The sequence below is a fragment of the Debaryomyces hansenii genome, assembly GCF_000006445.2.
Source record: "Debaryomyces hansenii CBS767 chromosome A complete sequence".
NCBI lineage: Eukaryota > Fungi > Ascomycota > Pichiomycetes > Serinales > Debaryomycetaceae > Debaryomyces > Debaryomyces hansenii.
The window spans coordinates 803,967-816,825 of record NC_006043.2 but is presented as its reverse complement, the minus strand read 5'-3'; the positions used below and the strand labels follow the sequence as shown (position 1 = coordinate 816,825).

The window sequence follows — 12,859 nt, the reverse complement described above, 5'->3', positions numbered from 1 at the left end:
AAACCATATATGAAGTGAGAACATGGTACTCTGAATCTTCTATCAATTCTTAGTTTGTACCTTGCATACTTCATTCTTTGCTGGAACAAATGAATTTATCGCCTACTACACTGATCTAAATCATATTCGGGCTTGTCCTTTTTGTTAAAAATGGATCAAACGCTATTGCATAGGCATATGTATACTAAAGATGTTTATTAAAATTATGTATTAAGAAGTGTAATACAAATTAAGGTCTGTGCATCGTATTTGAATTAGAATGTCACTTTGAAAACTCATATTCACAGTAGTATGGATTTAAACCAGGAATATTGATCTAAGCAGAAAGGAAAAAGTACAAGAAAAAATAACAGGATAAAGAATAAAAAACAAATTCCATTTGAATATTCGTCTAAACCATAAAGTTTAAGATTCTAAAGAGAAGTAAATTAATGGCAGCATAATTTAGACCAAAATCCTTTAGTCTCTTCATTATCATCAACCATTTGTTGCTGGTCGTATTGGTTTTGTCTGTTTGCTGCAGTGTTCTCGTAATTCTTAGATTGAGGTGCCTTAAGTGCAGATTCGTCCATAGCATTTGCATTCATGCCCGTTTGTGATTCTTGCTTAATTGGTGGTAATGGTCTGTTAACCAAATGTTGTAACTTTTGTTGATGTAATTGAGCTGTAGTCATTTGAGTCGAAGGAGGTTGCGCTTGTTGTGATGCTGGCGCCTGTGGGTGATGAGAAGCGTGATGTTGTCTACTTCTTCTTTGATCACGATGACGTCTGTCTCTTTCGTTTGGTGGGTTTGGATGTCCGTAACCATGTAAGTTTGGCTTCTTATTAATGCTAGAATCCCATCCTTTGCCGTTGTTAAGATGCAACCAATCAAAGTCTTCATCGCATGCTTGTCCTAAGTCGTCTAATATGGATAAGAATAGCATTCTGTATTCTTCATACGCTGGCTCTGCATCGAACGCTAAACTACGTACCGAGTCCAAGTATTCAGCAAATTGTCTTGGTAAGCCGTCACACAACTGGAGTGCCGGAGTAGTACGTTTTTTGTCACCAATCTTCTCGTATTTTTGCTTGTTAGTTGGTGCCTTTAACCCTTGCCATGGCAATTGGCCTCTCAAGAAATAGAAGAATACATGGCCCAACGCTTCTAAATCATCTCTTCTCAGTTGTTCTCTCCCAAGATGAGTGTTGATAGACATGTAACGAGCGGTACCACTTAACGATTTCTTCTCTCTATAAGGAATATGCTGTTTAGTTCTAGGATCTCTATATTGCTTGGCCATACCAAAATCGACTAAATGGACATGGTTCTCGTCAACCAAACCTTGGCGTCCAATCAAAAAGTTATCCGGCTTGATGTCTCTGTAGATAAGATCATGGCGATGGACTTCTTCAATCAAACTCAACATCTGGATCGCAATCTGCGCCACGGTCTTGACCGAGAACCTCCTGCCACACCAGTCAAACAAGTCTTCCAATGAGGGCCCTAACAAGTCAATAACTAAAATATTATGCAAACCTTCTTGACCAAAGTAATAAGCACTTGGAATACCTTCGCTCCCTTGCAAGTGCTTGTAAGTGCGATACTCGTCTCTCAACTGGGGTGCCTCCGTCTTTCTAGGCTCAAATTTGATGGCTACCGCAACCCCGTTTATTATATTCGTACCTTCAAATATAACTCCAAACGACCCCTCCCCAATCTTCTTTCCTATCTTGTAGTGTAACCCAACCACCGAGTTGTTACTCGAATTCGAGCTCGATGGGTTATGTGATGCGGCAGCAGCCGCTAACGCCGCCGGATTCGACAATTGTGCACGGTTAGACATATTCTATGATCCCCAACACAATTTTTTGATCCGTTATACGCAATTCTCAACGATCTTGAAAATGTCAATTTCAGTCCTCCTCGAGTCAATATCTCTATTATAATAGTTGATTAACGTCTGAATCTATTGCAAATGCTATATGATTCTCTATAATACAATCTAAAATAATCGATTCAGTATTCCTTGATGGATTCAATTCGAATCAATAACTTAGGCAATAAAAACAAAGGGTATGACAAGAAAACGAATAATTTAACCTAACAAAAAAAAATTATCAATTATGTATTCTTTATCTCTTGAACTGACCTTGCCAAGAAACTTTAATACACCTTATTATATTGCTATATAATTCGATTGTGTAGATCAAAGGAATAGAATATTGTTTTTTGCTGTTCATAAACCTCCAAAACACAAATGAAAGACATTTTTTCGCTGACCTTACACAAAACCCGAAAACAGAAATGTTCCTTTCTTTTAGGAAAAAATTTTCTACATTAAGGCCATTGGTTGTGTGGGTCTTTGATTTGTTGTGTTTTGGGTCGGGGTTGGTATTTGGAAGCGTCTTTACTTTGATGCAGACTAGATAATTTTTTAGTAGTTGTAGTTTTGGTATATTTGCAAGCAAGAAATCAAGCCATGTAGCGGTGCGCCCGGAGTAGATCGCCAATGGATGCAAAATATACCGATATGTCCTGAAATTAGTGGTAGGGGTGTAGCGAGGTTATTAATGGTGTCTGGTCAGTTAGTGTTCCTATGGTATGTAGCAGTGTCTAGAATGGACATATAGGATAGAAGTCTAGAGGTAAACGGAATGTTTTGAAGTCGAATGCAGAAAATACGAATTTTTGCATAATTGTATAGATATATAAAATACACCAAAATTAGTAGAAATGTACAAGTAGAAGTGGTACAGATGGTAATTGAATTACATTGGTATAATACAAACTGAAGATATAGGAAGATGGCGATATAAGGTGAAAAGTAGACCTAGAAACCCGCAGATTGGGTTCCAGAATAATTCTATATACTGCCTCTGACTAAATAGATGACATCGGCGTTTTTGAGTGCTTTAGAGCATCTATCGGCAGTCTCGACCATTGCCGGCAGGTCGTCGTCGTTGACTTTACAAATGCAGAGTCTCTCATCCGACTCACGCGTACGGTTATTGATGTTGACGATGTTCAAATTATCGGCTATCGAGTCCAAGGCCCTACCCACCGACCACTGTTTCGAGACCCAGACTGCTTTTTTCTCCATGTCAACGTCGATATTGGAAAATATGTCCTCTTCTGCATTTTCTGACACCTGTTTGGGGTTGATGTATAGACACCAGAGATAGATCTTGTCGGTATCACCTACCTTGGTGTCTCCCTTGGCTTCCCGACGGAGTATTGCCATCTCAGCAACTTTACTACGAGCCTGCGGCACGCTCTTCTTCTTGAATATCCCCATCACCTTATTATCGCTCTTTTTCTTGTTCTTTTGTAGCCTCAAGAATTTGGAAAACTTGGCAAGCACCGTTCCTTGGGCCCCGTTACGACCAAGAATATTGGTTGCCTTGGGCGTGGCATTATTTATCGAATTCTCTAGTTTTAATTTATCTTTTTCTCTATCTGGAAATAAAGATGCAGCTGTTGCATCGTATTGTTGGTTGGCCCTAGTTTTTTCTTGTGGTTTTGCTGGACATTGATGGGATTCCAAGTTTCGATGCTTCGAGCAGTATGTAAAGTTGCAATATTCACAATGAAATGGGAGAAAATCAACTTGTTGACATTTATGGCATTGTTTACCTATGTTCATTATACCTTGATCAGGATGAGTTTTTGTCTCATTGACGAATAGATTCTTATTAACACCCGCCTGTGACATTGTTTATTGCCATATATTATACACTAGTCGGTTAGTTACCAGCAAGATGTCCTATTTTATATATTTTAAACCCAGTGGCGGTGGCAAGACTATTTTGGTTCTTTGGCTGGAGTAAAGAAATCGGATTTCTCAGCTGCACAAAAAATGAAAATTTGATGATGGTGATAAATTAACTAACCGGACCAAATAATGTTATTTGATTTGAATGTGCCGTGGCCTAGTAATAACTACGCCGCCACTCCGACTTCCCAACAAATCACAACTCTCCTTAATACAATTACTACCTTAGGTACCTTGGGTTATACGCACATCGCTATAAATTTTACATTAAGTGAAAATGTTAGGTTCCCTAGTAATCAACAAGATATAAACCCAATCCAAATAAAAATGATAAAAGATTACTTTAAGGACAATTTTCCAAGGCTTAAATTGTTCACAAGGTTAACATTAGTGATCAACGATCCATCGCAATGTCAAGGACTCTCGAAAGTGCAGAATTCGTTTGACTTGATAGCAGTGCAACCAACAAGTGAAAAGGGCTTACAGTTAGCGACGACAAACCTCGATATTGATGTAATCTCCTTTAATATGGCTAGCAAATTGCCATTTTTTTTGAAGCATAAGACGATTGGAAGTGCGTTGGAAAAAGGTATAAGGTTTGAAATCTGCTATTCGCCTATGATTTCGGGGCCGGCAGGATATTCGATTCAAACGGCAAACGACAATATGAGTTTGTCTAAGACGGCCTTATTGGTTAGAAAGTACTTTTTCAGCAATGTTTTGCAATTAATTAGAGCATCAAGATCAAAGGGTTTGATCGTTTCCAGTGGTGCGACACAACCATTGCAGGTACGTAATCTGTCTGATATATTAATCTTATTAAAGACCGTCGGCTTGGACAATAGCAGGGCTAAAAGCTGTGTTACTGACAATCCCGAAAAAGTTTTGGTCAATGGAAGATTGAAGATCAAGTCATATAAGCAAACTATTGTAGTCGGAAACGATAATGACAAAAGTGATATTTTGTATAATAACGATGAGGAGGACAATGTTAAGAAAACAGATAGTGCAGGATACAAGAAGAAATTGAGCGATAGCTCTGGCGGCAGCTTGCTAAAGAAACAAAGGGTCAAATAGGCGGTTTATGGACCTTCGTAGGTATTACCTCTTACCTAAATTTGTACATTATGATATAGATCGCAACATAATAATAAATAAATATATTAAGAAATTATAGAATTGATCGGCTTGCTAATTAAATATCGATGACTTGATCAAAGTGATCTTTTTATTTGGGGGTTGTGTATTCGAGTCGTTAGATGGGGCCAGCCCTTTCATTTGTGCCCTCGGTACCCTCATTGGTCTCTTATTTCTATTCCCAGTAAGGAAAATCGACGGCTCTGCCTTTCGCTTTCTTATTGCTTCTGAAACTGCTCGTGGCAGAGGCGACGACGACGACGAAATTGATGTGGGAGGACTGTGAGGTTCTGACAATGATGAATGCAGTGGTGGGGATGCAGGTTTGGGGCTAGACGAGTTAGAGTTCGCTGCCAGCACAAATTTAGGCACCGGTTCGATCGGCCTAGGCATATTAGTGCTATGCTGAATGGGTTGTCCATTAAATATGGTTGGAGGACGGCCCAACTGTGGTGATATTTCTGCCCGATCATGGTTGAATCTTGGGGCATATCTTGGAGCAGCTGGATGTGTAGATGGCTGTGCTGATTGCTGGCTCTTTGGAAACCTTGGTTGTTGTCTTGGCTGGTGGAGAGAATGCGATATAGGAGGACCGGGCTGAACACTAGGCGTGTCCTTATATTTGAATGCTTCGTAGGGGTCATATTTCTTCACTTTCTGCGCGTAGTTCGGAAACATCAACGACCTATTTCGAGTCTCCTTTCTGGCTTTATTGAGAATCGAGTTTTTGGGCCCGTACGAGGCCTCTGACCGATTGTATCCTGACCCACCCTCAAACCTTCGCCGGCGAACCGTAGGGTCTCGCAACAACTCGGGCACGGGCACAATCGAATTCGCCGACTTTTCTTTTTTCAACCTCTGGGTGATTTTTCGTAACCGTTCTGCTGAGTCTTGTCTGAACGACTCGCGCTCATCGCTGTATTGGAAGTAAAGACTCTTCATGGGCATATTGCAAAACATAAGCGTCCGTCCCGCTGGAGCCACCAAATTCGCCCTCTTACTCTTCACCTTACTCGTCCTTATGCTGTTAGCCAAAATTGGCCTATCTGGAAACTCTTTGCTCACTAAATTGGTCCACAACTCATCGGAATCGGGCGTGATCTGCGGACTCAACTCTTCAATTTGCCCCAACTGCTTCGCATTCATCCTCCGTAATACTGGTACCAAGAGGTGGAATGGTGTGGCCCCCACATCTTCTAATTTCGCCACATGCTGGATACATTTGTTGATAGCTATCTCAACTAAAGATAAGACTTTTTTTCTATTTCTGGGATTATTATAACTTTGATCCACTGATGCCATTTTATTTTTTTATATTCGGTTCATGCGTACTTTTCTTTACTATCACATGTATTAAAATAGACACGAACAACAATAACTGTGGTACTTCTGTAACAATATTGTTTGTAGATATTGCCTTTCTTTTTGCTACTGCTCTATTGAGCCTAAAGATCAAAATTGACACAAAGTCGTCTTACTGTTCGGCCGGCTGATAAAAAGTTTTTATAAGCAGATAACCGAAACACGTAAAAGTGATTTAATTTGTTTTCTAGGTCTAGGTACGAGTAGTAATAACGATGTTTTCAAAGTTAAGAGGTAAAGATTCTAAAACCGAGACTAAGAAGGAACAGAAAGTTTTGGGAGAAAAGTTATACCTTCCATTAACTAAGGCTTCTTCTAAATGTACAATTCCTGAAGCGATCGGGCTTAACGGTGAAGAACAAGAAAAATATGATAAAGTTTTGAAATATTTCCAGCAGGAAGACTTCAAGGTCGCTGTGAGTGAAGCTAACCAGAAGGATAAGGATAGTTCCAAGTACAAGGAATTGAGCGAGTCGGAAAAAGCGTGGTTGACGAGAGAATGCTTTCTCCGGTATTTGCGGGCCACCAAATGGCACTATGAAGATACTATTAGCCGGATTGAGCTTACTCTTGCGTGGAGACGTGAGTTTGGTATTGCTGGGTGCTACGACTCGGAAAACGAGGTTAATGGGAAATTGTGCTCTCCAGAGAACGAAACGGGGAAGGAAGTTATCTTGGGATATGATAACGATACCAGACCGTGTTTATATTTGAAGCCGGGACGTCAAAATACAAAGACGTCCTTGAGACAGGTTCAGCACATGGTATACATGTTAGAAAGAGTTATAGATTACATGCCTTCGGGCCAGGATTCGTTGGCGTTGTTGATAGACTTCAAGGCCTCGCCTCTTGGTACCGAAGGAGGAAAGATTCCACCGGTGGGTACGGGGAGACAGGTGTTGCATATCTTACAAACACATTATCCAGAGAGATTGGGTAAGGCATTGTTGACCAATATTCCATGGTTGGGATGGACGTTCTTGAAGATTATACATCCATTTATCGATCCATTAACGAGAGAAAAATTGGTTTTCGATCAGCCTTTCCCAGAGTATGTTCCAATAGAGCAGTTGGATAAGGATTTTGGAGGTGACCTTAATTTCGAATACGACCACGAGAAATACTGGCCTGAAATGATCAAAATTGCTGAAAGTAATAAGCAAAAGTACATGAAGAGATTCGAAAATTTTGGTTCCAAGATCGGTTTATCAGAATATGATTTAAGAGGCGAAAGTGAAGAATTGGTTTATCCAGTTGCATAATATTGTTCGATATATTTATAGAATGCAGCGTTACACTTTGAAGTTAATTTTCTTGTTTAATGATTTATAATAGTAATAATATTGTACGTAACTATTTAACTTGTAAAAGGTTTGGCACACTTTCGTTTCTCTATTACACCTGTTTCTGGGCAGATCATATTTTGCCAATCAACGGCATACATAAGCCCACCAGCACCCCCTTCGCTCCTAGCGAAAACCACTCCAAGGTCATTTTTAGCAGTACTCAAATAGTAGTTTGATCCATCTCCTAATGATATAATTACAGCCCTCACTATATCACCTGGCTTAAAACATTCTATGATTTTGACTCTATCTCTATCGGTCAGTCTCACATCTTGGGTTCTAATTATACCTTTGAAAGTTTCACCCAAGTCTGAAGCCACCGCGTTTATCAGCGATGCCTGCGATGCTATAGTTGTATGCGAGCTTAAACTTTGAGAACCACCCCCAGCTGGGATTGACCTATGGGCGTTTTCGCCGTTGGCTCCCAAGCCAGAGTCGTTTAATACATTTCCATGTCCCTCAACTGTTAAAATCTCGCAAAACGCTTGTCTCGGATTTAACCTAGTAATACGTGCTAGCACAACATCTCCTTCTTGTGGAAGATTGATAGATATATTCCCAACCTCTGGTATTGCTTCTTCTCCCACTTCTTCTTGATATTGCATGTAAGTATTCGATTTTGGAATCACATTCACCACAAAATTCTTGATTTTAATATGACTGTCTTTAGAGTCAGCTTCGTCCTTTTCGTCTTCTTTATCACTAACGACTATTTCTCTGATTACAATCTTACCTATTATAGTGGCAACAATAACTGGAATTGATTTGACCTGATCTGCTTCAACATCTATTGACGATATGGTTGTACCTTTACCTGGAACATATTTTTCGACCACTTTTTCAGCAGCAACTTTATGTGTTGGTATTATGTATTGCCCTGGAATAGCAAACTTCTGTTCATGAGGCATAATGCTTTAAAATGCTAATGAATTCTTTAATAGTTCACCTCATCGACTAAACTTCTTTCACTAGAAAAATTGATGCAACTCATTTTGTGGTTTTGTGTAAACTTTGTATAGCAAAGATGAAAAGTCCATTACGGTACTATAATGATGAACTATTCACTAGTCAAACATCGATAGTTAGTTTAAGAAATGTCTGAGTACCCAGAATATATTAACGGTGAACCACCGGTTATAACTTTAGAAGAATATGACGTTGCTCCATGGGGCAAAACAACTTGTGTTGATTCAAGACCTGATGGATATGTTATCGTAATCATGGAAAAGCCAGAGGTAGTTGTTGCTAGAATCGATAAAAGCGGTGATGAAACTTTGGATAAGATCTTCAGAAGTGCTAAACAAACTCACGCAGAGCAAAGTGCTAAATAAAATCTAGAAGAATCATAAAATATTATATTATTAGTATTTACTTTAGTGTTCATAATTCACAATTCACGTATATATGCAACCAATACTACTACCATAAAGTGGTAACTGTAGACTGTTATATGGTCTAATTAAAGCCAAACGTAATTAGAAGAAATGTGTGTGACAACGGGAATGTTCATGGATTGACATTTCGCTCTTGAAATCATTCAACTCATCCTTTATTTGTTGAGCCAATGCTGGAGTCAATTGATTACACGTAGCATTGTCGGGATGCCTGTCGTATTCATCACAGTTGTAGGTATCATACAAGATAATTCTCGATGAGAATCTAACCTCATTTTTAATTGCGGCAGCTCTTGCACTACTTTGTATAGTAGGCGATTTCTTAAATTTGCGAGAAAACATCGAACTAAACGACTTAGGACTCGAACTATTACTTGAGATCAGTGGTATCTTGTTATGGGTGAATATTGGTAAAGGATGAGGAGGGGCCAACGGAGAGAAGTTATTCTCTTGGCCGAATTTCGACGATACTTGTTGGTGTGCAATCACTGGATTACTGTATTCATTTTCCTTATCTTCAGCTCTGTCGAAGGAATCATCGTCCTCTTCATCACTTGATCCAAATCCACCGCCTACTTCGGAAACTCGTGCTTCATGAGAATTTTCCTCTTCATCCACCTCTTCATCTCCAAAGGACATATTGAATGATTGGTGAGAATCAGAACTTCTTAAATCATGCATTGCTAACTTCCCACCGAAAGATGGTCCTTTAAGTCCCCTGAATGACATCGATATTGGCCTATTATTCATTATGTTTTTGCCGTTCTCATTTACCATGGGCGAGTTCTGGTATGAAGTTGCCAAGATAGGCGATTTTTCAACTAAATTAGTTGGTTCGGCCGAATCGTTGATTGATTCTGGGGATTCTGGAATTTGAGTGGCATTAATAATTTCCAAATTAGGAGTTAGAGGACCTTGAACAGGTTCATTAGACTCAATTTCTTCCACGGGAACTTTTGCTTGTTCTTCGTCGGTTTGGGATAAGAGTATATGCTGTTCAGGATCATCGTCTTGGCTGGGTGGTGGAGTATTTAAAATTATTGGTGGAGCCTCAGAAGGTCTTAAATATCCTACTGGAGGTGGAATCTCTTGAATGGAACTACTGTCGAACTCTTTGTCTGATGAGCCGCTAAGTTTATTATCAACATATCCATTCATTAATGGTTGTTGATTCTTTTGTTGAAACAGATCAAATTTTTCCGAAAGTAAAGAAGGAGAAGAGGACATGATAACTGGTGATTTCTCGACGATTTCCTTTGGAGAAATGGAAAAATCCAAATTGTCAAGGTCAATATAATCTGTAAACTCGATGAGATCGTCATAATTTTCCATGGATTCATCATTGAGCATCTGGGCGTTGATTGAATTCATGTTTTCGACATTTAAGTTTTTCTTTGAATTAGAATTCTTGAGGATACTATTCGATCTACTCATATTAGTGGAATCTAAATTTGGGGAATTTGTTCTAGTGCCGCCATACTGGATAATGTTCTCATCACTCCCATCGTAATTAATAAATGAGTTTCTTTTATTGGATTTTATTGATCTCATGGATCTTGATCTTTCTAAAGAAACAATACTCTCCACTTCCTGTACACTCAATGATTTTGGAAAGAGAGTTTCGCCTAGTAATTGATCGTTTACATCCGGTTTGGCCTTCAGCTTCTCTTCTTTACTGAGGCTTGTTAATTTATTATGAGGGGTTTCAAGTTTAGGAGTATTCGTTGAAGGCCTGTAATCAACTTTAAATGGTGATCCAAACAAGCTATCATTATTCAACAAAGTATCACTCTCTGGTATCAACAATTCGTCATTACTGGCCTCAACCTCCTTAGACTTTAACGTTTGAGAATTATGGTTACTAATTATATTATTATTATCATAATTGGTCTCAGTAATTGTTGGTGTCGGGTAATTTTTGTTTGGATTGTAATCATCATCGTTAACTTCTCTGATAAAGTTTACATTTGGAATTGAATTGGATGGGTTTTTATTCAAGAAATTAGTAGTTGGGGTAACTTCTTCTTCTTCTTCTTCTTCTTCTTCTTCTTCTTCTTCTTCTTCCTCGACATCATTTTGATTAGGTTTTGCCTTCTTCGATACTTGTTCTTGATTTTCTGATTTGATCAGCTTTGATGAAATTTCAGACGTTTTATCTTTCTTGAAAACACTTAAAAGCGAGGCACTTGAAGACATTGAAGGTTTATGAGAAGGTTTCTCTTGTGGTGGTTGAGGTAATGGGGACTGTTTATCATAAGAGCCTGATACTACCTTTTCACTCTTTCTATTCTTGTTGGTCGTTGTCATTTTCTTCGCTCCTTCTATCACATTTGGTTCATTATTGAAGCCTGCGATATTTGGAGTAGAATAGGATTTTGAACTTAACTTTCTTGGCTTCGACACTAGGTCGTCATCTTCGTTTTTGGTAGTCTTCGACCTGGATTTAAATAAGTTCTTGAAGCTAAATCTTTTTGCGGTTGAAGGTTTCTCTGCACCTTTAGAAACAGCTGATAAATCGCTAAATGTGCTACTTCTCTTATGAGTTCCTGGTAATGGGGGTTGTTCTTTGTTCTTTGTAAATGACAAGGAAAACGTTGAATTAGATCTAGTATGGGGAGATCTCTTCAACGGTTCGGGATAGGCGGTAGTAGTATTAATCGAAGAACCCTTTTCTTGTTGTTTTACAGCTGGCTTCTTCACCGCTTTGCCTGTTTCAGGAAGCAATAAACTAGAAACTGGGTTTGTAATAGTTTGTTGTTCATGCTTTTTTTGTTCAAGTTCAAAAAATTCCTTTTGTTTTCTTTGCTCTTGAGCATCTCTTTGTTTCTTTAATTCTTGAATCTCCGCTTCCTTTTGTTGCAACTCTCTTTGAATTCTTTGTTCTTCAACTAACTCCTTTTGCCTCTGCTTGAATTTTTGCTGTTGTTGTTCGTATTGACTTTTGAGTACTCCTTCATTTCCTACTAACGTATCATCCTGTTCAATGTCTTTGTTATCTAAGGTTCCGTTTGATACATCGGTCGATTGTCCGTCTAGGTCTTCTACAGACGATTCATGTACAACCCTGATTGGATGTATGGAATTCTTGTTAGATCCATTGACCTGTGTGAATGTTTGAAATTGTGCCGGATTCACGAGAACTGGTGTATCATCGTTAGTGTTATACCCATCGTCAATCGTACTCATGGACTTCTGGCTTTTATGAAGTGATTCGTTAGCATTCATATTAATAGTATCACTAAACGAATTTTCAGAATGGGCCGTTTCGAAAGTTTGCACCGAGTAGGTCGACCCTCGATTTGGATCTTCGGTAGTATAGTTAGCCGACAACCCCGAACTAGGGGGGAATTGTCCTTGGTCTTCATCTTCCTCTACAATTCTTTCTGAAACGATTGCCGGCGCCGAATTATTTTTTTCCGAAAGAATACTTTCCAACGCTTTCATCGAAGGTGATACCTTCATAATGCTAGTTCTCTGTTGGTTTGCACCCACCAGCTCGTTGCTCAAGCCAGCATGTATTGACGTATTTGACATCGAATTTGGTATCTGTACCGACTTTCTCAAGTTGGTGATATGGTTCTGGGAATTTGATGGTCCCACATAAAATTGGTTACTCAACAAAAAGTCCTCAAAGTTATCCTGATTGGAAATCCCTGACCCACTCATGTTTGTATATCGTTGACTTGTATGTGTGTTCTATTAATTTAACTTCTCTTTCTGGCCGTCTCCTCGGTTACGTAGTCTATTCTTCTGTTCGTATTGGCCGTCCGTATGGATAAAATCTTAGGACCAAGTTGAAATCTATCAAAATCTTTCAAAAAATACCAGAGTGTCGTTATCTGGTTTATTCTATTAGCTGTAGTTA

The 12,859-nt window shown here is 39.0% G+C and overlaps 8 protein-coding genes across 8 annotated transcripts; 3 read left to right on the top strand and 5 right to left on the bottom strand. All coding sequences in view use genetic code 12, as the record gives it.

Annotated features, from left to right (window-relative positions):
• Window positions 1-428: 428 nt before the first annotated feature.
• Window positions 429-1,826, bottom strand: DEHA2A09680g (DEHA2A09680p; the record flags this gene model as incomplete). Its single annotated transcript, XM_456752.1, has 1 exon — window positions 429-1,826. One exon carries the CDS (start codon window positions 1,824-1,826, stop codon window positions 429-431), a length of 1,398 nt encoding a protein of 465 aa, XP_456752.2.
• A 1,020-nt stretch (window positions 1,827-2,846) lies between these two features.
• On the bottom strand, window positions 2,847-3,695 carry DEHA2A09658g (DEHA2A09658p; the record flags this gene model as incomplete). The annotated part of the gene is made up of 1 exon (XM_456751.1): window positions 2,847-3,695. The coding sequence occupies one exon, from the start codon at window positions 3,693-3,695 to the stop codon at window positions 2,847-2,849; it is 849 nt and encodes a 282-aa protein (XP_456751.2).
• Window positions 3,696-3,884: 189 nt separating this feature from the next.
• DEHA2A09636g (DEHA2A09636p) lies at window positions 3,885-4,832 on the top strand (the record flags this gene model as incomplete). The annotated part of the gene is made up of 1 exon (XM_456750.1): window positions 3,885-4,832. One exon carries the CDS (start codon window positions 3,885-3,887, stop codon window positions 4,830-4,832), a length of 948 nt encoding a protein of 315 aa, XP_456750.2.
• Window positions 4,833-4,946: 114 nt separating this feature from the next.
• Window positions 4,947-6,194, bottom strand: DEHA2A09614g (DEHA2A09614p; the record flags this gene model as incomplete). Its single annotated transcript, XM_456749.1, has 1 exon — window positions 4,947-6,194. One exon carries the CDS (start codon window positions 6,192-6,194, stop codon window positions 4,947-4,949), a length of 1,248 nt encoding a protein of 415 aa, XP_456749.2.
• A 275-nt stretch (window positions 6,195-6,469) lies between these two features.
• Window positions 6,470-7,516, top strand: DEHA2A09592g (DEHA2A09592p; the record flags this gene model as incomplete). Its single annotated transcript, XM_456748.1, has 1 exon — window positions 6,470-7,516. One exon carries the CDS (start codon window positions 6,470-6,472, stop codon window positions 7,514-7,516), a length of 1,047 nt encoding a protein of 348 aa, XP_456748.1.
• Window positions 7,517-7,611: 95 nt separating this feature from the next.
• DEHA2A09570g (DEHA2A09570p) lies at window positions 7,612-8,508 on the bottom strand (the record flags this gene model as incomplete). Its single annotated transcript, XM_456747.1, has 1 exon — window positions 7,612-8,508. One exon carries the CDS (start codon window positions 8,506-8,508, stop codon window positions 7,612-7,614), a length of 897 nt encoding a protein of 298 aa, XP_456747.2.
• A 186-nt stretch (window positions 8,509-8,694) lies between these two features.
• Window positions 8,695-8,931, top strand: DEHA2A09548g (DEHA2A09548p; the record flags this gene model as incomplete). The annotated part of the gene is made up of 1 exon (XM_456746.1): window positions 8,695-8,931. One exon carries the CDS (start codon window positions 8,695-8,697, stop codon window positions 8,929-8,931), a length of 237 nt encoding a protein of 78 aa, XP_456746.1.
• A 144-nt stretch (window positions 8,932-9,075) lies between these two features.
• Window positions 9,076-12,660, bottom strand: DEHA2A09526g (DEHA2A09526p; the record flags this gene model as incomplete). Its single annotated transcript, XM_456745.1, has 1 exon — window positions 9,076-12,660. One exon carries the CDS (start codon window positions 12,658-12,660, stop codon window positions 9,076-9,078), a length of 3,585 nt encoding a protein of 1,194 aa, XP_456745.2.
• Window positions 12,661-12,859: the final 199 nt, after the last annotated feature.